The 22,265-nt window shown below is 47.2% G+C and overlaps 6 protein-coding genes across 6 annotated transcripts; 3 read left to right on the top strand and 3 right to left on the bottom strand.

The window, feature by feature from the left end:
- Nucleotides 1-78: 78 nt before the first annotated feature.
- Nucleotides 79-3,043, top strand: CNI00800 (peptidase, putative). The gene is made up of 12 exons (XM_572743.1): nucleotides 79-263; nucleotides 313-1,234; nucleotides 1,297-1,732; nucleotides 1,798-1,968; nucleotides 2,032-2,087; nucleotides 2,138-2,307; nucleotides 2,360-2,404; nucleotides 2,462-2,526; nucleotides 2,577-2,606; nucleotides 2,659-2,680; nucleotides 2,745-2,826; nucleotides 2,885-3,043. The coding sequence occupies exons 1-12, from the start codon at nucleotides 91-93 to the stop codon at nucleotides 2,963-2,965; spliced, it is 2,253 nt and encodes a 750-aa protein (XP_572743.1). The 5' UTR covers nucleotides 79-90; the 3' UTR covers nucleotides 2,966-3,043.
- Nucleotides 3,044-3,356: 313 nt separating this feature from the next.
- On the top strand, nucleotides 3,357-7,391 carry CNI00810 (expressed protein). Its single transcript, XM_572741.2, has 3 exons — nucleotides 3,357-4,395; nucleotides 4,451-6,486; nucleotides 6,534-7,391. The coding sequence occupies exons 1-3, from the start codon at nucleotides 4,204-4,206 to the stop codon at nucleotides 7,270-7,272; spliced, it is 2,967 nt and encodes a 988-aa protein (XP_572741.1). The 5' UTR covers nucleotides 3,357-4,203; the 3' UTR covers nucleotides 7,273-7,391.
- CNI00820 (conserved hypothetical protein) lies at nucleotides 6,974-9,051 on the bottom strand. Its single transcript, XM_572972.2, has 8 exons — nucleotides 8,633-9,051; nucleotides 8,452-8,581; nucleotides 8,371-8,390; nucleotides 8,200-8,306; nucleotides 8,029-8,138; nucleotides 7,776-7,972; nucleotides 7,661-7,716; nucleotides 6,974-7,609 (listed from the first exon to the last, which is right to left on the bottom strand). Exons 2-8 carry the CDS (start codon nucleotides 8,517-8,519, stop codon nucleotides 7,463-7,465), a joined length of 705 nt encoding a protein of 234 aa, XP_572972.1. The 5' UTR covers nucleotides 8,520-8,581; nucleotides 8,633-9,051; the 3' UTR covers nucleotides 6,974-7,462.
- Nucleotides 9,052-12,962: 3,911 nt separating this feature from the next.
- CNI00830 (monocarboxylic acid transporter, putative) lies at nucleotides 12,963-15,138 on the top strand. Its single transcript, XM_024657777.1, has 9 exons — nucleotides 12,963-13,485; nucleotides 13,541-13,637; nucleotides 13,695-13,743; nucleotides 13,794-14,162; nucleotides 14,215-14,496; nucleotides 14,551-14,625; nucleotides 14,684-14,757; nucleotides 14,813-15,001; nucleotides 15,056-15,138. Exons 1-8 carry the CDS (start codon nucleotides 13,076-13,078, stop codon nucleotides 14,891-14,893), a joined length of 1,437 nt encoding a protein of 478 aa, XP_024513519.1. The 5' UTR covers nucleotides 12,963-13,075; the 3' UTR covers nucleotides 14,894-15,001; nucleotides 15,056-15,138.
- A 381-nt stretch (nucleotides 15,139-15,519) lies between these two features.
- Nucleotides 15,520-19,134, bottom strand: CNI00840 (hypothetical protein). The gene is made up of 13 exons (XM_024657778.1): nucleotides 19,042-19,134; nucleotides 18,946-18,992; nucleotides 18,367-18,885; nucleotides 17,960-18,306; nucleotides 17,438-17,892; nucleotides 17,333-17,376; nucleotides 17,105-17,258; nucleotides 16,893-17,044; nucleotides 16,653-16,823; nucleotides 16,544-16,594; nucleotides 16,188-16,400; nucleotides 16,016-16,121; nucleotides 15,520-15,968 (listed from the first exon to the last, which is right to left on the bottom strand). Exons 1-12 carry the CDS (start codon nucleotides 19,082-19,084, stop codon nucleotides 16,017-16,019), a joined length of 2,301 nt encoding a protein of 766 aa, XP_024513501.1. The 5' UTR covers nucleotides 19,085-19,134; the 3' UTR covers nucleotides 15,520-15,968; nucleotide 16,016.
- A 702-nt stretch (nucleotides 19,135-19,836) lies between these two features.
- On the bottom strand, nucleotides 19,837-22,208 carry CNI00850 (membrane protein, putative). Its single transcript, XM_024657779.1, has 6 exons — nucleotides 21,625-22,208; nucleotides 21,506-21,571; nucleotides 21,299-21,427; nucleotides 21,098-21,236; nucleotides 20,395-21,040; nucleotides 19,837-20,330 (listed from the first exon to the last, which is right to left on the bottom strand). The coding sequence occupies exons 1-6, from the start codon at nucleotides 21,797-21,799 to the stop codon at nucleotides 20,004-20,006; spliced, it is 1,482 nt and encodes a 493-aa protein (XP_024513529.1). The 5' UTR covers nucleotides 21,800-22,208; the 3' UTR covers nucleotides 19,837-20,003.
- Between the last annotated feature and the right edge of the window lie 57 nt (nucleotides 22,209-22,265).

The following is a 22,265-nucleotide window of genomic DNA, read 5'->3' on the forward strand; positions in this document are numbered from 1 at the left end:
TTCCGAAGACGCCGAAATCCGAACCGAGGCCAAGCAAAACGAGACGAGGTTTTATAATCCACAAACTCTTCCCTCTCTCCCCGTAACACCATGAGAGCCACCGTACTCACCCTCCTTGGCCTATCAGCCTCGGCATGGGCTACTCCAGCGCCATTCACCGTAGAAGACATGCTTGCTGCCCCTAGGCCTTTCCCGGCTATTGCCAGTCCTGACAAGCAGCACGCCATCGCTGTCGTCGACTACTGGGAACCTAGGGATGACTCGTACGTTTTCAGGAGTTTGCCCATGAAATCAAGCTAAATTACAATGTAGTATGAGGAGAGAAGCATACCTGGCGACGCTCAACAGGCCCGAAGTGAAGCATCCCATCTCCTTGTTCAATACCACTCCTTCGGCTGCAGCCGATTTCTTCTGGCTTGACGATGTTACCATCGCATACCTCGATGGATCGAATCTTTTTTCTTACCCGGTTGAATATGCATTCAGCCAATCCAATTTTAAGCCTAAACACAACCCACCTCGCTCCCCCAGGCATCAAAAGATCCTCTCATTCCCTCACGGCGTCAACCCTACTTCTCTTCAATATGAAGCAAGCACCAAAACCCTCGCGTTTACTGGCCAAGTGTGGTCGGATGGCTCATTCTACCAGACTCGACATCACGACAAGCTCTACGAAAAGAAACGTGACAGTGCCCAAGTATACGACGACTTGATGGTCAGGCATTGGGATACTTGGAGAGTCAGCGGAAAGGTCTGGACGCTAGGTGTTGTCAAGCTGATCAACATCAACGATGAATGGGCAGAGCTTGATAATGATATCAACAAGCATCACAAACGTCGAGCTGAGTTTATTAACATCTTGAACGGTACCGATTTGGTATCCCAGACCGACCCTATCGATGCGGGTTCTTACTCTATCAGCTCTGAACACATCGCTGTAGCCGTTAAGCCTCCTTACCTCCAGACTGCCACACATACGAGAGAAGACATATATCTTTTCCCTCTTCCTTCCTCTTACGACTCTGCGTCCATCCTTCCCAAACACGTTACTCCGCACGCCCATGGAGCTATCAGCGAAATCAAGTTCTCACCTGATGGGAAGAAGCTTTCATGGCTTGAGATGAAGAAGGATGGCTACGAGAGTGATAGGCGGGTGGTCGTTGTTTATGACTTGATGAGTGGGAAGAGTGAAAGATGGACCGAAGTTTGGGACAGGAGCCCTAAAAGCATCTCCGTACGATAAATTCCCCTCAACTTGACATCAAAGATATGCTAACAGAGCACTGGATCATGTAGTGGGCGGTCGACTCTCAATCCATCTTCCTTTTGGCCGAGTTCCGAGGACGCACCCTCCCATACCACCTCACTCACCCCAACCACCTCCCGACTCCCCTTCTCTTCAACGGTACAACCGTTTCCCTCACTCCACTGAACGAGACCGACATCCTCATCGCCCGTCAATCATTCCGAACTCCCACTGTGGAATGGATATTGACTTTGCCCGACCCTGCCGAGGATGGAAATGCAGTTGGAGACGGAGACGGAGACAAGATACCGGCTGTTGAGCCTTTGAGGCAACTCACTCGATGGAATGAACATTTCATCCGTGGGAGGTTGGATGTTCAGACTGGTGAAGAGTTTTGGTTCAAGGGTGCTGAAGGCAAGGATGTGATGGGATGGGCTTTGAAGCCTCGTGGGTGGAAGCCTGACCAGAAGGCCAAGTATCCTCTCGGTGCGTCCTTTTAACGTCGTTTTTTTTTTGCTTCTGGGAGAGGAAATCTGATAAGATATGTACAGCTTTCTTGATTCATGGTGGCCCTCAATCAGCTTGGGACGATTCTTGGTCAACTCGATGGAACCCTGCCCTGTTTGCCGCCCAGGGTTACTTTGTCGTCGCCATTAACCCTACTGGTTCTACCGGTTATGGACAAGAATTTACCGATGCTATCCAGGGCGATTGGGGAGGAAGTAAGTTTTTTTCGCCAAAAAGCCAAGCTTGCAAAAGATTTTTTTACTAAATGCATATTACAGAGCCTTTCAAGGACCTCCTCGCAGGTTACCACTACGTCCTAGAAAACTACCCTGAAGTAAATCCAACCTTGCCCCTCCCTGATGCTCACTTATTAACATTACGTAGATCGACCCCGAACGTACTGCCGGCCTTGGAGCTTCTTATGGTGGCTACATGGTCAACTGGATCAACGGGCATAACGACCACTTTGGTTTCAAAGCTTTAGTATGCCATGACGGCGTGTTCGACACGGTCACTACCTTCTTCTCCACGGAAGAGATTTATTTCCCCACCCAGTGAGCAGCACTTTCTGGGCGATAAAATATGGCTAATATCGTATGCTGGTAGAGACTTTGCTGGTACACCTTGGACGAATAGGGCTACTTATGAAAAGTGAGTGAGATCAGTGATGCAAAGAAGATGAAGAAATTACTAATGTGATATTATAAGATGGAACCCTGTGAACCACGTTATCGAGTGGAATACTCCGGAACTTGTTATCCAAGGCGGAAAGGGTACGTGCAGAGAGGCGTTGATTTGTCCTTGACTAATATGGGCTATGTAGACTACCGTCTGGAGAACTCTCAAGGTCTTGGTAAGTGAATAGCGCTATATAGTTCACCCTAGATGCTGATGAATGGAAATAGGCGCTTTCACCGCTCTGCAGCTGTGCGTTTAGACTATGGATTCAAGATGCAAGACTCTTGCACTGATATACTGACGACCATCTTAGCCAAGGAGTCCCTAGCCGATTCGTCTACTTCCCCGACGAGAATCACTGGATTCTCAAACCTCACAACTCTATCAAGTGGCACGTAAGTCTACCCATACTCAAAATGGTACTGGATCAGTACTTACCGGGTGATATATTAGCACGAGGTGTTCCGATGGCTGGAGGAATGGATTGGCAAGCCCACGGATGAGAGTGAGGCTTTCGTCGTGCAGCGAGAGTGAAAGGAATAGATCAACCGATTTTATGCCTGAATATTTAGCATAGTTATCATCAATACAAATAATGAAAAGGGAAACACATGCTTTATGATTTGAGAATTCTTGAACCCGGCCGCTTGCTGCCAGGATTCACAAATAAATATCAGGCTATAAGGGGCGGAGTGAATGGAGATGTATGGAGAGGAGATGGAGCAGTTAATTTCCTCCATAGCCCACAGATGTTGTCGAGTTACCGGTCTCCCAAACAGCCCCATTACAAAAGAGAATCAGACGGAAAGAGGCGTGATCGCGCTCGAAGCTTGGACTCAAAATAAAGAAAAACGCGTCGCGTCACATACTGGTGGTGATGGGTTCGCCGACGCCTACATTTATTTGTCTGTTTTTTTCTTCGGCGGAAGACAATCGGTAGGTCCCCTATTTTGTCGTGCTCAAGCTTCACTCAGCAATAGACAATCGCGATATCCCAAGCTGTTACATACCGCCAAAATGTCCGAATACCAGTCCTTCAAACTTAAAACACAACTTGAAGCAGGAGCTTGCCCCCTATCCACTCCGCCGATTCTCGTAATGTTGTATCTCCAAGGTTCCACGCGGATAAAGTGTGTGCACGGACAGGTGCCTCGACTACGCCCTTGACCATCAGAGCGCAACGGCAGCCAAAGCTCCCGGTACACAACCCACCACACAACCATTACTCCGCCCCACAATCAAATATGAGGATGCTGTCGTCAAGCGTCAAGAAGTGAAGACGGCCCCTGGGACTGGGGGATGAGCAGAAGGACAACGCGAGAAGGCGCAGCGTCATCGGTGGCAGGATGTATAAGATGAAGCCACTTCACCTCTCGTTCATCGGCTTACTCGAGCAGCGACAGCTGCAGCGTCGAGCGTTCCTAGCCCTTGCACTGTCCTCCGCCACCGACCGGAGACATCAGTCGCTGATCCGTTGTAGCATCTCTCCCCTGATCGGGCGCTGTGAGAATCCATCACTTGCTCGTCCATCGCCCAGCTTCCACGGGCCGGGCTCCGTATGGTGCGCTGCTCCCAAAATGTCTGAGTATAAGACCACGTTAGCTTGTTTGCTTCAGTAATCAGTGGCCCAAACATCTATTTTTGACTTTCGATAAACCTTCATCTGTCATCTTTTCGCCTCCACGACCTACAACAAATAATCTTGAGAGCCCAACATCAGTAACAAATAGCGCAGTCACGAAGGTTGATTAATATTGTTGTTGACTGACAAAATGGGACCTCTACGTCGTCAGCCAGCTATGCTCGACTTGCACAGCGCCAGTCGCGCTGTTAGCGTCGAATGGGATGACTGGGACAAGGATCCATGGGGACAGGAAGAGATAAACCATGGAAGTCTCAAGAGACAAAGCACTGATGTACTGGGGGAGACTGAGGATCGCAAAAGAATCAAGGAGGTGAGGCAGGTAAGCAATACCCTGTGTTGATTGTTCGCTCCATAAGCTGACATAGACTGACCAGAGCGACAAGTATCGGAAGGCATCATCCATTGCGAAGAGGTCTGAGCCTCTCTTGAGAAGACCGGTAAGGTCATCAAACTCGCCAGACACCACCACCATTGTGCTCGAACCACGAAGTCGGTCGTTTTCATCCGCCCGCTTCGAAAAAACTGTCACTTATGACCATGCATCGGCCATATCGCCTTGTTCCGAGTATGGCGAAGGAATCTCTTTGGTTCTAGGAATTTCAAAACCTCCCCAACGATTCCACGCATCAGAGTATCCCGAGTCAGCCTACTCCACTGAACGACCAGACCTTGCTGTGTTTGGACAACCCGCCTCTCAACCAATGGTCAGAGAATATACTTCTATGGGCTGGGATGGAGAGAATGTTGAGAACCGCTGTGATACCGGCAAAGTTCTTGAAGGGCTCCCACTGATTAATACCAGTAGATTAGAGCGAACGAGGAAGGGTAATTCCAAGTCGCCATGGCATCAAGTGTCGCGCAAATACTCTCGGGCGTCACCTTTGTCAAATTCTACTGGAGACCATGATGCTCGAACGCATACCCTTTTGCATACAATGAAGAGAGGCAAATCCAAGTCCTATCAAGGTGGCCTTTCTCTCAATTTTCAGAGCGTTTCTCTCTCACCATCACCTATCGCACCCACACCCTCCCCAACATCCTCATCTCACTCTAGTCAATCATTCCTTTCCGCCTCCATGTCTGATCATTCCGTCCGTATTCTCACAACGATCACAGCCCAGACGCGACCACATATGAATTTCTTGGCCAATGCATCTGACGTCTCGATCCTGGCGCCTTCCACCATCGGAATAGGCTACTCTTCGTCTGCTGATACGGGCTCTCCAGGTAGTTTGCCAGAAAGTCTGGAAGCGGAGTGTGTCGATCTGACGGAGACTGGTCGTCGGGCCTCGCATGCGAGTAAGAGAGATAAGCGACATTCGTGGATGAGCCACACGAACACGGTAGACCCGGAAACTGTCGAGATAATCACCGAAGAATTACCATCTACCCAGCCTTTGAAGTCCGATCCAGTATATCTCAGGCCCTGCTACATTCTACCTGTTGGCTCTCAAACCCCTTTACATACTTGTTCGTCTGCGCAAGGACCAAAATTGAAAAGAGCACATACCTATGCCAACTTGAAGGATCTCTGGAAACTCGCTTCATTCCCCGGTGGGCTTATCGAGGTGCAGAAAGACGAAGAACCCGTAAAGCAAGAAAACCAAGGTCTATCCTCTCAAATTCTCGAACCTCCTGCTATCATCCAACCACCATCGCTTGGTCCGCCAATCGATATCCTATCCCGTCCAGTCTCTTCTGCCATATCGCGTGACACCACCACAACAGCTCGAGGTCCTCCAACTACCCATTCTTACTCTCCCTTCCGATCAGTATCCATGTGCTCTCCGCCGGATACAGTCGAAGAGCTCTTTCCTGAATCCCCATTCAACTCCCCCCAACCTGGCAATATCGGCAAAATCAAACGATCCCCTTTTCAAGCAACTCGTAATTCCTTGAAAGGGATGCTAAACAAGTCTTTCAAAGGCCGATCACTGGCCCATGCGTTTGATAATGCGGAACAGAACAGTCAGCAAAGAGAGTCGTCTTTGAAATCAAAGATATCTGGGCCTTTGCTGATCAGAGGTATGCGAGGTGAGATGGATAGGAAGAAAAGCGATAAAGAATGGAGAGAAGAGGTCTTGAAAGACGTTGTAGGAAGGACGCTGTCTTCGCAATTCAAGCTCCTTGAAGAGGTAGCTAAGCAGCAGCGAGAATCTTTACTTGATAAAGAGAAAATTAGCCAGAAGACTCCGTCGTTTGGGATTGGCCTGAAAAACAGGAGCCCAATACCAGAAACACTTTTGAGCGCCGTTTCGATATGCGACAAAGAAAATCCCATCACTGCTGATTCGCACGCAGACAGAATGAAAATGAAGAGCGGAACAAGACCGAGTATGGAAAGTAGCTTGAGCTTGAGGATGGTAACAGATGAGACATTCAACAACCCGAAAACCGAGGGTCTGACATCGTGAGTCTACAGCCCACAGATGAAGGGCAATCGTTGACATGTCTTAGTGGACATCTTGCCAATTCCATTGGCCGTAAAAATCTCACAAACCAAACCCCTCCGCATCGGCTATCGGGCAAAGGCCGTCCTACCTCTGCCCCACTTCTCTCTGCATGGTCTCCACCACGTCCCAAATCCGAAAAGCTGTCTCAAGTGATCAATCCACCAATTGTCGTCAATCATGCGACACCCCGTCCCGAGGAGTCTCCTAAGACCAACCCGCATCATCCGCCTTCATCTCCTTCACCGTCGCCAAAAGCGGGAAAAAGTAAGAGCGGGAGGATCTCTAGAAGGTCAAGTATTCTGAACTTGCTCAAATCCAAAGATTCAAAACACCAGAACGCCTCCCAGAGTCCTCCTAGACCAAAGAAGATGGCAAGCGGGACGTTCACTCTCACAGGTAGCATTCGCTCCTCTTTCTTGGCTATCATTAAGAATCATATTCAAACCATGCAGCAAGAAAAAAGAGGTAAATATTCTAGGACACCCTGCATCATCCCTCCTTCCACGTTACCCCTTCGTACACCTATCCATCAACATACTGAACTTTATCGACCTCTTTCAAGAGCGAGATCATCGTTCGAGCTGACTTTGAACCTTGAGCCTGCAAAGCCATTATTGGATGAGCTGCTGGCGAGGGATGACGCGCTGGGCTTTTTGGAAGGAAGAAATAAAAGGGAGCAGAGAGTAGAGGTTGATATTGAGAAGGTGCTGGAATGGCGTAAAGAAGTGGAAGAAGATATCTAGAGATTAGCATGTGGTGTGCGAAACGATGTGGTTTTGGGCTCTGTGTAAAATCTTTAACTGTTGGGTGGCCTAATGAGTAATGACGATTATGACGCTGTGATGAACATATCTTGCTAGGACAAAACCTTACACAATACCGCTGCATATCTTTTTCAGTTATTCACTTCCGACCTGATCAGAGCTACAAGTTTTAAAACTTGCCGGCCTTGATCTCACTACTGGTGGGCGCTTCGGTAGCATCACGTGCTTCCACATTGTAGTCAGCCTCGACCATACTGTCGTCCGAGTCATCGTCAGATCTGAAAGTGAACACCTTGTTTTCCGCATTGTTCCAGGGCTAGGTGACAATGGATTAGCAAGTAACCTAGAAACTAGCTGAAAGACTCACTCGGCTGGATTGTTGTCCATCGGCAATGTATCTCAAGATATCGCCATGAGCCACCACTAGGCGGCCATCAGCTTTTGCATTACTTTACAACGACAAGGATGAATTATGGACTCACCGACAATCTCCTTCTCAGGTCTCTCTCTCAGCCACTTGCGCGCCAACTTGGCCCTTGCCGCACCATTGGCAGGGGAGAAGATGCCTTCTTTCGAAGCGTAGTCCGGAGAAAGGGTGGAGAAGTCAAGAGAAGAGAAGATGCCACCGTTAGAGGCTTTCAAGGCAGAGATGGGGTGTGTAGGAGTGTCACAAGGGTAGCTGAGCAGCGAGAAAAATGAGGAGTTGGCTTGCAGCTTGAGAATGTGGAGACTTACGGTCCGACTTCTTGCAAGATGTCTAATAAAATGACGGGCTTTCCAGACTTTTCTAATCTGGATTTTAATTCGGGATAACCGAGCAACATGGTCTCCAGAGGCCTTCGGAGCTATTCAAGGAGGTTTAATATTGGTGGCTAAACAAATGCGCAGAGAGGCAATAGAGCTCACCGGAGAAGTTACGAGGAGTTCAGCGGTCTTCTGAACCCCATTCTTTGTTGCCTCATTGAGCTGCCGTGACTGTTCTTGGCCAAGCGCTGTCAAGGGCGCATCCGCAACTGTATAGAAGCCGACAGTCAGCTAAAAAGTGCATAGCTCATGGAGCGATTTGGAATTACTGACTTGTGTAGTCATCTGCCACACTAGACACGGTTGCGTTAGCATAGGAAGGCGTAGCTCGCCATCAGGCCGCGAAAGACTCACTTATGCTCTGCTTGAGCATGGCGCGTGAGGTGGATGCGTTTCTCGCTAGGCCTCGTCTTCTGTACCATCTTGATTTCTATTGTCTATTCTAGAATGAAATATGGATCAAGTACAACGCACAAATCAATTCCTACTTATCGCAGTACATTAGTTTTTCATTTTCATTTACGAAATCACCCACCATGACTCATAAAACAGCCCGACGTATTTTAGGTCGTCATTTCGTAATTCCACTTCGGTCCGCCGTCCACTACGAGTACATTATCTTTCGGATGACGCCGATCCATGCGGTAATTTCCCGATTGAGGAATTCATGTTGGCGGCGAGGCAGCAGAAGACGCGACGCGCCGGGTTATCATCGATCGAACATCGATCCTCCCTCTGCCTCCACCACTGTCCGATCGGCCCTCCTACGTAGTATCCCTTCTTCCCCTCCCAGCTCTCAAAGTCTAAAAAGGAAGAACCTCAACATCTGGTATTCCGTTGTGGTCCCCCACCAGGGCACTATCCGACTGCGAGTAATTTGCCTTGGCGGAGCGGACGGGACGCGGAACCTTCACTTCCTACGTAGTATGGCCGAGGATGGTTGTAGTTTTTATAGATGATGCAAGATATGCAATGAGGTGGATGCCGAGCATACTGCTCTGCATATTTATTCTTGTCCATAGGGTAAAGGACAGTGAATGCTTGGATGGCAGTAGCTGCTGGTTTGCTTGCATGCGATTCGTTCTTTTCCTAATTAGTAGTAGTCAGCTTTCAAAACTGTCAGCAGTGCGGCAGCATGATGGCCCTGCCGAAAGAAAAACTCTAGCAACGACGTATAGCAAACCCATTCGCGATTCAAAATATGCCATATTATAGCAGGTCATCAGCGCGGGATAGGATAATAAGAAGGAGGAGCGAAAGAGATAAAAGCAGCGTATCTCGCTGGCGAGGGGACGGCAGACCCGAAACTCTATTAGAAACTAATCGCGGTACTCTAACTAGAACTGAAGTTTTGGTCGTACATCCTCAGGCAACCTATCCGCGCTACTGATCAACTAACTGGGCCTGACCCTCATTTTAGAGAAGATCTCGAAGAGATTGTTGCTATGTGGTGACTGTTGGCCGACACTATACGTACGTAGGTCGTAGAACGCGGGTGGACCTATTTTTATCCGCAACTTTGCCCTCGGTCAAGGGTGGTTTGCGTTTAGCTGATCGCGCAAGTGATGTTGTAAGATTTCCTGACTACCCCTAAAAACCTTTCTTTATTTAATGCATTAGTAAATTTTGTACTGCGTTTGTATATCAAAAGATCAGCAAGTTTCGGCATATCCGGTACATTTGGATGCTTTGCTTCACTGTGTGCGCGCTTGCATATTCAATTTTCGGATATCCCCACTTATCCAGCATAACGGAAAAAAAGCCGAAATGGGCCCGTTATGCTGGGAAAACAAGGCACCTGTTATGCATTGAAATCTTACATAACGATGGATATCGGGTTTTTTGGTGAGACCTCGTGATCTGCAGCATATCAATGGATTCGATATGCCCCGATGACCTGTAAGTAGCATATCGAGAATCTGAAATGCGGGATATCAATGCATATTAGAAATCTATATGCAGCATATTAAAATTTACATAATATGCTCCGTTATGTAGCATAAGGACAGCTTCGAAATCTTCTAATCTCGCCAGCTTGCAAAGATCACCTTGTGCATCCATGATGAATATTTGGTGTTTTGAGCATTATAATGAGTCAGTTTGGGCCTCCTTGGTACCACAGCAGTAGAATGCGACGAGATAAGACACTTAACTCCTACGTAGTATGTAGTAAAAGCTACCAGGAGGCATTATTGATCGATATTATGATTATCATGGCCAGAAGAATATAGTATAGTACAGAACTATCATACCTTAAAACGGCCTTAAATCTCATCACTCTCACTTTCTTGAAGATGAGACGTGTTTTACATCGACGATGGTATCGTCATTCATTCACATCGGTAGTTGTCACCACCACCATAATTGAAGGGCACCGTCCATAGCGAGCTATAGGCTACATCCAGTACTACATAATAGCTACACCGCGTAGTATTCATACCCCGGTACCCACCACTAATATATGCCAGCCTACTACTACGCGCGCTACGTTCATCTCCCTATTACCGCATACCTACATATACCAGCTACGCACCCTTTCCGCCCCATCAACACCATCCCTACATGAAGGTATAATCCCGATAGTCAAGGGAGTCCTCTTGGCTGGTAGTTCACCCTTGACATGCCGGCAGGCGCAGATAAAATAGCAACAACATTTCATGATAAGATAACGAAGAACATAAATAATTAATTAATCTGAAATAATGTGATGATATGATAATCCCATGCACGTATGTACTGTAGCCAACCACCCATAACGTATATACTTCTGTCGTACAATCTCTTACGAGCTCTTCCACATTGCTTGCATCTTCTTCATCTGGTATTTATTCATGTCAGCCAGTCACAATTCAGCAGTCAGGTGGCACCACTACTACCTTAATACGCAATACAAGTGTAAGGATACGGGAGGTCCGTCGAGGTAATGGGTGCGTTGATCAAGCGCTCGGCAAGAAGAAGAGGGATGTTGATCAAGCGATGAGGAAAGAAAAGAAAAATCAAGCAAGCTACTTACGTGTTTTCCAGTGAAGAGTTGGGATGGTGCGCCGTGGAACCTGTGGACATGGAAGGTGGAGGCTTGTTTGATTAGGCCTCGGACGAAAGGGTGGAGATCTGTCAGCCACCTGTTTCGAACGCCGAGATTGCCACTGTCGGCATGGCACTCCTGCTCTATAATAGCTCATATAATAGCTCATTGCAAATCTGTCGTTTGGCGAGAGTGCGACAGTAGGAGTCGTATAATTATCCGTGTTTGGCTGTTCCGCCAGCTTCCAAAAGAACCTCAGTCACCTGCTCCTCCGTCTGCCGCCCGAAGACCAAAGAACAGAGAAGAACAACTCAAATCCCAAATCCCGGCTCAAGGTCAGTCGTGAAACGAAGTGTGCGCCTGCGCTTTGCAAACTGACCTCACAGCATTACAGATGTGCCTCATATTATTGCTTCTACTAATTTGTGAAATTCATCAGTAAAATAAYGCACACCATCATCCATTGGAATTGAGCTTCATCTGTCAGAACTCGGCGACCCTCTAAGGTATATATGAAAGCAGCGCAACGCAGTTTACAGCCCCAACTTCCAAACGCAACCCATAACTACTTCACTATTCCTCTTAACCATTTACTATTTTCTATCACATTGTCTCAAGGCTTCAAGGCTTAAGGCTTCAAGGCTTCCCATAATAACAAGCTGTAAGATATTTTGTATGGTCAATAATATTGTGGTAAGCATTTAGAGCGGCGACTAAAATACAAGATCTTAAAAGGAGCATGAGCTGATCGTTTGTAGGCAGTATACAATAAGGGAAGGATTATTGTTGTAAGTCCAACATTTCTTTTGCAGCTACCCGTCTCCCCCTTGTGGTGCTAACACCCTAATACACAGGGCTGATATATGTCTAGAGAAGGGCAGAAATGGGCATGTTTTAGTAAGCTTTTGGTTTCTTTCCGGTATTCTATCCCATCAACAACAGCCAGTCTCATGCTGACATGTGGCACACAGTGAAGGTCAATGGCTGGSGTGTCTACCAATCGTCACGTACATATTTCGTGAGCCGCCTCCAATGACAAATGTCTGTCTCGAAGTTCAACTGATTGATTCTTAGTCTCAGCAGCTCAAGCTAGGAACATATGGTTGGTTTACTGTCGATGATTCATATGCGATAGGTGAGTACTTACCGTTGAGGTACGTTATACACTACGACCGTAGAACAACGAAGGTAGTCGGCACATGGTAGGTAGATCAGGAGGAGTAGGGTTAGGCGATAGTAGTATTGTTATGCATTCATGGATATCACCAAGCATTGAGAACATACAGTTGAGCAAGGGAATGAGTGGCAATGGTATATAGCAGCGCAAAAGCAGTTTTGAAAGCGATTCGTTATGTGCATAACGGACATTCGACACGCTGCATAACTGCCATTTAGTTGAATATGCAGCCAATATGCAAGTATAATGGTTGCATATCGAGTCGTCCGATGTGTAGCTTAAAAGAGAGCATATAAGCATATCCGATATGCAGGCATAACGGGTGGATAGCGAGCATTACGATATTCTGCGAATCGTATGATATCGGACAGTTAGGATATGCAGCAGAACCAAACATAACAGGTACATTTTGAGATGCGTGCATAAATGAACTGTCCCCGATATGAGGCCGATATGTTGCCACGCGGGGCATGTCGGAAGCTGTAGATTTTATTATGCTTGAATATCAGGTGCGTCAAAATTGTTTCCGTTATGCCATCGTTACGTGGCATATCGTTGCATATCGGGCGATTCCGATATGCGCTCGCGCACACAGTGCTTGTCATAATCGTCGAAAGCCGCTGACTTCAAATTTGTAGCGACTTTTTGTTTGTGCCATCGACGGACTAATCCTGTTGTATAATTATGGATGTAGGCTTTATAAACACTAAGTCTCCCTTGTAATCTGTCGAATCTCCATTGCACTAGACCATTATACACTCGGCGAACCATAAACGATGTCCGAGGAGGTGATAGAATTACGGAATCTCAATACTCTTACAGAACGCACTACTACGGTACAACGCTTCGAAGAAAATCGAGAGGACAATGAATCAGTGGGCTCACGCAAGGCGGACGATACACCTTCGGAGCGCTCTTTAGCACAGGAGGACGAAGAGAATCAAGGACATGAAGAAGCTGTAATCCAGTATGCGCTGCCTCCGGCCGATTGTGGGATTAGAGCATGGCTCTTTTTGGCCGGCGCCACCATGATGGAGCTTTTAATTTGGGCAATACCAACTTCTGTTGGTGTACTGCATGTATACTGGACCAATGAGCTCTTCGAGGGGAGGGGAACGGCCACCTTAACCCTTGCGGCTACACTTCACAGTGGTTTAGTGTACATGAGCACTGCATTACTCGGGCCGTAAGCATATGATGTCGTAAACCCACCGCTAGAGACTCGCTGACAAGACGCCTAGGCTCGTTGTAAGAGCAACCACTTGGCAAAAGACAATCCAAGTTGTAACGTGGATCATCTCTGCCGCTGGGCTCATTGCCAGTGCCTTTGCTACCCAGGTGAGCTTGTTGCCGAATATCACTTTACGCCTGCGCATTGCATTGATTCCAACACAGCCATGGCACCTGATTGTCACGTTCGGTATCATCTATCCAGTGTGTGGTGGTAGGTTTCGCTGCCAGTTTGCATCTGAGACTCTAGCTGATCACAGTTAGCTGCATACCTGCCGTGCGCTACTCTTTTATTTGAATGGTTTGTTAAGGCAAGAGGGACTGCGATGGGTATCGTCTACGCAGGAATGGGCGTGGGCGGTGCTGTCTGTCCCTTTATCATAGACGGCCTTTTAAAACGCTATAGCTACAAAACCACAATGATCTCTATTGGAGTTGGCTTTGGTATCATTGGCCTTATCTCGCTAATCCCCATCCGTCATCGAATTCCCCCAACCAGTCGGTCTCACCATTCCGAGAAGAGGTGGCATGCCGCCGACTGGTCCTTCATGAAGAGTACCGCTTTGATGGCCGGCTTGGCTACAATCCTTCTCACAAGCCTTGGCAACTTCGTCCCTAGTCTTTGGTTACCATGTAAGTCACACTTGTCCGGTTATGAAGCAACCGCTCATTATAATCTTTCTAGCTTTCGCCGACGATTTGAGTCTAACGAAACCAAGCGGTACCGGACTTGTAGCTATTCTTAACGCCGCTTCTGTCCCCGGTAATGCTATTCTTGGGGTCATGTCCGATCACATATCTTTGCGTGTTGTAATCCTCATCTCGTGCATCGGCAGCGGATTGGCTTGTGCCTTCCTTTGGGGCTTTGGAACGAATGACGGCATGCTTGTTGCATTCACGATCGTTTTTGGCCTTCTGGGCCCTAGCTTCTCTGCGTTATGGACCAAGATGAACGCTGTCATATCAAGTAAGTAGTGCTATCGTCAAACCATGTTGCAGATCCCTGACGCATTGCTACCAGAGGACAATCCTTTCGCCATCACCATCGTTCTTTCGTTGTTCACCTTCATCAGAGGAGTAGGTAATCTGACATCTGGTTAGTACATTAAATCACATTACCGTCAGAAGTCCATGGGCTAACTATCCATCTGCAGGCCCTATATCAGAAGCCCTTTTGAAATATAACACCTTCAAGGGCGGGGCTGGAGCTTACGGCGTTAGCAACTATGTGCGTCTATCTACGATATGCGGTGATCCTGTTACTAAATGGTGTCCATCTTCAGGGTGTACTCTTGTTGTATTCATCTATTACTATCTTGAGCGGCGGTGTGACAGGTGCGATGTTCAAAGAAAAGTCAACATAGAGACAGTCGCTGCTTTCAATGCGCCTGGTCACGGCTGAGCTCTTTTTATGTTTTGCCCATATTCCCTTCGAGGCCAGCATTGTATCCTTCAATAGCCAAAAATGCGATGTATGTGACATTGTACGTATCGGTAAAACCGCTGAACACTCGAGCTTTTTTCAGCAAATTCGCGACACAGTTTCACAGCTGCAATACCTAGCAACCTCAAATGATTGTACATACTTATTACCTAATGGCGGTTGGAGAACGAAAATATATCTCTAACAAATAACCCACGGTTCCACAAGTTCTAATAAACCCATCATTTACCTCAATAAAGGCTCACGGCGCAGATAGTCGCGAACTGGCCCTCCTGCCATATTATGTCTGTAACCTGTATGTCAAGTCGGGCGATATGTTATCTAGCCAGTCGGCGTGATGCTCGTGATACAAAGGATGCTTATAAGTCTAAGTCTAGAGCATCGCGGCCCCAAGCACGCTAATTAAGTCAGAAGGCCCAAGCTCCAGTTATTCATCAGCCACCTCAAGATTAAGAACTTGCAATTTTGACATCGCCATGGCCCACAAGGGAGTCCAGTCCACAAGGTGAGTTGGGTCAGATGGATAAAGAATTTCTCATAATAATTATGTTCAAGACTAATGATCATCGCTCTCCACAATCTCCGAACATCCACTCTTACGCTAACACATAGTCACTCAATCATGACGTTAAAATCCAGGCTGCTGCCACATCGTGTGCCTTGCCGCGATCTTGTTGTATGCGGCGTAACTATCTGGATTTTTCCCATTTATCTAGCTAGACCTTCGTTCTCAAAACGTGAATATACTAAGAATCTTCCTCTTGGTTTTGCTGTAGGTATAACAGATAGTGTTCTTGTCGTGTGGGAAGGTATCCAAATTGTGTGCTGATCATGAGTCCATGATCACTGGCGAAATGGTCACAGGTATCCCTAATAGCTATGAGTACTACGGACCAGTCATACTGTAATATAGTCGCTTTTATCCCAAAAACCAAAACAAGGCATCCAACAGTGACGCAAGGCCAAGAGTACAAAGAAGTACAATAGTAAGCAATCTCTTGGGTCACTTAACCCCCGCCCTTCGCAATACAACCACACCTACATCAGATCAACAAGACATATTTCCCCAACTTGTTCATTACTTTGTCCCAAGGCTGTTTCCCCTCTCCGTTATCTATTCCCCTCCATTGTTCGTCCATCAACTCGCGCTGTGATGGCAAAAACGAGGCAACAAAGTCAGCTCTGAAATATAAATGACAGGTTTGATGACTCACAGCAACCTCCAAGTCCTCACAGTAATCGCCTTGGAAAGCATCAAACAATCCTCTAACTTTATCCCTCTTCTCGGGGAGTGCAAAAACACCCGCAATGAGAAGGGGCCAGATTAACATGACCGACATGCGCATGGCGGAAGCTTCCGATAGGAGCTCGAGGATGTGATCGATGCATTTAACGATTCGAGGGGTTGATATCGGTTGTTCAAGGATCTGTAAAAGGTAGCAAACAAAGAGAAAATTAAAGGCAGGAAAAAGTAAAAGGCGGCATCAAGCGAATGTCAGCCGCTGCACCTCATTTGGTACTGGAGATTGGACTGTGGTAGCCAAGGGGCAAACCAGCTATCAAGACTCACGTCCGCAAGAATAAAAACGACCGCCATGTACTTGTAGATATAATCGCCGCACTTTTAATTGATCATAAATCAGTTTAGAGACATAATCTAGCAAATAAGCAAAACCTACCGTCACCCTGACATGCTGAGGCAAAGCATTTAAACTGTTTCCCCAGATGTCTAGCTCTAGTAGCAAGCAATGAGACTCCCGCTCAAAATGCTGAGCAACATCCCACATCTCTTCAATGCCGCCTTGCAGGGTAACACCGAGCCGACGTTTTTGGGAGTCGAGGACGGCAATCTGTAGAATCAGGATAGTCAATTTGCTTATTCATGACATCTTTCCTATCAGGGCAGAGAAAAACCTCACCCTAGCGACAAGGTCAACCATAGCTCTCGAGATCCCAAAACTCCTCTCTACCGACTCCCATTCCCATCTTGTCTGCGATGTTTCCACGCTGTCAAACCACCATGTATCATAGTTCCCTAGTACTGCTGGCTCTTTGCCGGTGATAAATGATGCTGAGGCAGAATTTACAGTAAATTATCTACGTGATTTGATGTGAAAATAGCGCTACTCACCAAAGACGTCGTGCGTGGCTAGGTTCTCCAATAGATACCTCCTCGTGAACGAGTATCCAGTACCTTGAAGCATCGCTTGGGGTCCACCTTGCTTTCCAATGAGATACAGAGCAAACTCGAGATTATCCCGCCATGTCGGATCAGCGCTGATCACCTGTGTATGGTTCCGAAAGTCAGTGATCTTTTAGTTGATATATTCAAAAAGCTTGTGGCTGGGTTCGGGCTCACATCTCTGATGCACAATAGGGTGCAAGCTGCCAGGATGCTGTCGACTATTGGATAGACACAATGAACGTTAGCCTCTCTTCACAAAATCCAATCATGTTCACTCACTCTGATCTGGCCCGTTCTGTGCCCGTGCAGCTAGAGTTATGTTCGACAGCGCCGCCTTCTTAAACTTGCTTCCCATCTCTTTCAATTTCTTTCTTTGGGTTTCCCAGTTCCGACCCAATTCATTCTTCCCGACCGCATCTTTGGTCTCGTGCGTGAAATGGGCCACTCCGACACTAAGCATGCTCATTCGGATCGCAGCTGACGCTGCCGAGTTGGTATCAAGTAGTTTTAAAGGTGTACATACCGCGAGCAAAGGGTTCGGGCCGATGTTGCCCATTGTGATGAGGATACGCGAGGCAGTGTTGAAGTAATGATGGAAGAGGGTCCGTGCAGTGGGGGAAGGGAAAGCATTGGAAAGGACGTCGATGCTTCCTGCAGTGAGGGTGTTGTTGGACAAGTTACGATGGCGATGTGAAGGGCCAAACTCAAACAATGCTTCATCATGTGCGAATGCTCTGATTGACGATTAACATCATTTTGTGATTTGGAAAATCAAAGAGAACATCATTGGCTCAAACTCACTGTAAGAAGCTGTCCACCATTTGTAATCTCGGATGAATCGCGTAAGGAGGGACAGATGGCGTTCTTGTCCCGTCGCTTTGCCCTAAGAGCTCTGACCCGCCTACTTTAATCTTTCGTCGATTAAGCAGTAAAGATTTGGAAAAGTTTCCGAACTGAGGTAAGGGTGCGTGCTTTGAGGAAGAGGCCGAGGCTGAAGCAACGGCGTTGAGAGGCAAGACGGTATTATTGCTCGTCGAATTGGAGATAGAAGTGGGGTTATTTGGAGATGTCGAAGCCTGGGCATTGGAAAGCGAAGGCGGACTGACAAAGGGGATGAACTCGTTTAGGAAGCTAAAGTCAGTGGTGGACTGTGAAGAGAGTCTATTAGCACGCATAGCTCACGTTCCAAAAAGGTCTTCGCAGCTTACAAAATTCAGTGGATCTCCAGGCGATATCCCCATCCTGCTGGTTCCATCTCCCAGGAAATCGCTAGGTGACAGTGACGTCCCGTTCAGAGGCGAGGGATCCGTTTGCCCCTTTTGTACTGTCGTTCTTTCCATCGCCCATCCTTCATTTCCAGCCCCCCTCACCATTGTTCCTCCTCCAATTTCCATCCATTCGTGACCTTGTACATCATGTCTCTGACCTCGGCTTGTTGCTTGTCCATCGTCATCTCTACCACCAACACTCTCGCTCAGCCTTGCTCTCTTCTCACCTCCAGCCCCGCTTTCACTAGCATGGGAACTATCCCCACTTCTTCCTCTTCCATTCTTTCGTTTCCGTCCAGCCTCTCCTGGAGGAGGATACTCGCATTCCCTTTGCGCAGCTACACATCGAAGGCACGCGGGTAAAGTCTCGTCGCACTTGACTTTCCGAGATCGACACGCCAGGCAGCCAGCAGTGGAACGGGTGTATTTAACTCTTTTGGATGAGGACTTCGACTGGGGCTATTAAAGAACAGAGGGGACGGAGTTAGTGCGAACAATATGCCAAATGAAGAGATTCACAGCTTGTTCCATGATTGTTTTGGCCCTGTTGGCATCAACAATACGCCCTGACGCGTGTATTTAGCGGGTGGCTCACTAAGTAAGAAGCACACTCACTAGCTTGTCTTGAGATTTCCGCATAGTCGAGATGAAGTGACATGGTATAGATAATGAGAATACGGAAGAGGTAGATGGATTGAACAACAAGATGGACCGGTGAACCAAGAACCAATCGTATTTGACGGCGCTTTATTAACGAACGGTCTCTTCTCCGACAGATCTGCTGATAACGATTGATGGCGACGGATCATGTTGACAGCAAACATTTTCTGAACACCGTCTGTCATTCTACTTTTTTCGAGATACATGGCAGCGGTAGATACATGGTTCCGCAGAATGTTGTCTCTTTATGGTACTAATGAAAAAATAAGCTGTTGGCTTTAAATAAATCTCCTCTTCCCGCTGCAACTGCTGCTGCTGCTTCATCTTCTGGACTCCGAATCACTTTCATTTTTTTGCCATGTGTCTTGGAAGCATTTATAGTCAGTTTCTGACCACTCAGTGAATAGGTTCGACAACGGAAGATGATCAGACAAAAGAGGACATAAGCGTGTTTTTCTTTTTTTTCAATTTTAAAAAATCGTTAAATAATGGATGGATACGACAACGCCGTCCTTAGTGATCTGTTTTACAAGTGCTTTGGGGGAAAGTTCGTTCTTCTTGAAGGGGATTTTATAATTTTTGTATTGTAAACAGAACATTCTGTAAGTCAGAAACTAACGATCATCTTCTGCGGCACAGTTGGTAACGGCATATTGATCTTTGTTTGCAAGCACCGAACAAGCTGCTGCAAGTTTGGTCGTAATTTCTAGCTGTAATGACATGAATGATGAAACGTACACTCTGCATCATGTTGACCCTCTACATAAACATAAATCATAATAACCTAATATGGAGAAAAGTACAATCCACTAAAGTAACCAATCTACAATATGACCTCACGAATTGAAAAATTCAACCAATTTAGAGAGAACTAATACCCCTAACCCGATTTCAAAAACTTTATTGCTTACACCCTCTTATTTTCGAAGCTCGGCATCCTTCTTGAGCTCATCATCAATCTCTTCCGCAACGGAGCCTGTTCCCTCTTCTTGGCCGTAAGGGATTGGTCGGTTGACATCATCGGCCCTGTAGTGAGGAACTTGCTGGATAATGACATATGTAGACGGAATACAGAGGACAGCGAGCCCAAAGTTGATACCCAAAGGGATGAAACGGGTTTTGGCGTTGGAGTTGATACCATATGAGACAGCTTGTCCAACGGCTTCAACGCATCGGAAGATACCACCGTTACGGGCGTTTCCACCAACGTCGGTTGTGAAACAGGAGATGAGCCAGTAGATGTACTAATGAGGAGCAGCGTGTCAGCATTTATCATAATACAGTTGTTATCATGAGCAAGGTACTCACAGTTTGACAGAGGTAACCGCAGACCTGCATGATGTAGAAAGGAACGTAGGCGTTGGCCCATCCGGCGGAGTTCCAATCGTACTTGGGACTGGTGTTGAGGAACTTGGCCTGATTGGCACAGAGCCAGCCGAAAGACGCCAAAGAGGGAATCATGAAAATAGCAAAACCAATTTGCGCCCTGCGACGTTGTGTCCAATGCTTGTTATCAAGGAAGAATTTACCGTAGATACCAGTGAAAACAATGATACCGGTAGGGACAATGAAAGATGACAACGCTCGAGCACGGACGGAGAAGTAGTTTGTTAGGTATGTGGAGAGCACACCGCCGTAAAAGTAGGAGTAGAAACCGATGGGCATGAGGAGGAGCATTCGAGGGGAAATGATGGCCCTGTAAAGGTCGAGGAACTCGTACTTCCAAGGCTTCTTTGCAGCCAAGACGATGGGGACACCATCAGATCGTCGAACCTTGTGAGGAGGGGAGATAAGGAATGAGATGGGAAAGCCAATGGCCTCAATAGCGACGAAAATGAGATAGGTAGATGTGGCGATGGCACCAGCAGCGGCTGTCTTGGCATTCCGGGCGAGGGAGATACTTCCGCCGACGAGTTGACCAAGGTTACGAGAACCGACCCAGATGGCAAGATATCTGAGAATGGACGTTAATATAAAATGAGAGAGTGCATTTAGGGGAAAGTGCACTCACTTGCCTCGTCGGCCTTCTTCAGGATATGATAAAATGATGGCAGCCTCAGCAACATACCAAAAACCGAAACCGGCACCGTAGAGAAAACGACCGAAAATGAGATACCACTGGACACCGTATTTGCTGTTCACGTAGTAAGCTGTAGAAGAATCTTCGTCAGTATATGCCGGAGTATATTAGTGTCAGGTGGTTAAAGCTTACCGGAACCATTAATAGCGAATGTGGCGGCACCGGCGATGAGCATGCCTTTGATGCCCATACGAGATGCAAGAGGACCACCGAGAAGGGAGATTACAGCGACAGCACAGTATGAAGCACATGTGGCGGCATCTATATAAAGATGTATTAGGTGAGTCTGCTGGCCTGCGTTCGGCTGTCCGATCGGCACGAAAAGGCATGACTACTTACTAACTGTGTAAGGAGTAGCTTGACCACCACCACCAAGACCGCTGATCGCATCAGCCATAGCAGGGCCTACTGGTTATCAGCCAATGTCCAAAATTGTCACCATGGTGCGATGTCCTTACCACAGAAGGCGAGGGCTGAAACAACGCAGATCTGGAAAAGAGAACTTCGGTAAATGGCCATCCACTTCGACTGTGGTTTAGGTGGTGGCGGGACCACTTCAACCTCCATAATACTAGTTTCGAGCGCTGGCATCTGCACAACCAGCTCTTCCGACTTTCGGTCTGGCGAAGACATATTTGAGTGGTTCTTGTCTTTTCTGGCGGTGTTTGAGTGAACCTTGGATTCGACCTGTGTTCTTAATAAGAAGTGACCTTTTAATCTGCTTCATATATCATTTCATTTGTTTACCCGAAGAGGTCTAAACCCGTTATCGCACCAGAAATACTGCGTTATGATCATGTGAGATATGAGATAAAGGTGTTCTCCGCCGGAACAATAACACGAAACAGGTTCAGCCGTCGTCTGTTCGACCATAGTCGATGGGAGAAAAGCAGAGAAAGTGTAAGCGTCGCTTGCAAGTCGACCCTGACCACTGACGGGCGTTTGGGTGCGGAGGTACTCTAGATCTCGAGATAACAGATAGCTTACCCGATTGGTCCTTCGGGATTACTATTATTAAACGCCGGCTCGGCATTTTCCTTGTTTGTGGGATCAGCTGACGCGCACCTCCACCACTGCCAGCACAGGTCAGGCGATATGA

This window comes from Cryptococcus neoformans (genome assembly GCF_000091045.1).
Source record: "Cryptococcus neoformans var. neoformans JEC21 chromosome 9 sequence".
NCBI lineage: Eukaryota > Fungi > Basidiomycota > Tremellomycetes > Tremellales > Cryptococcaceae > Cryptococcus > Cryptococcus deneoformans.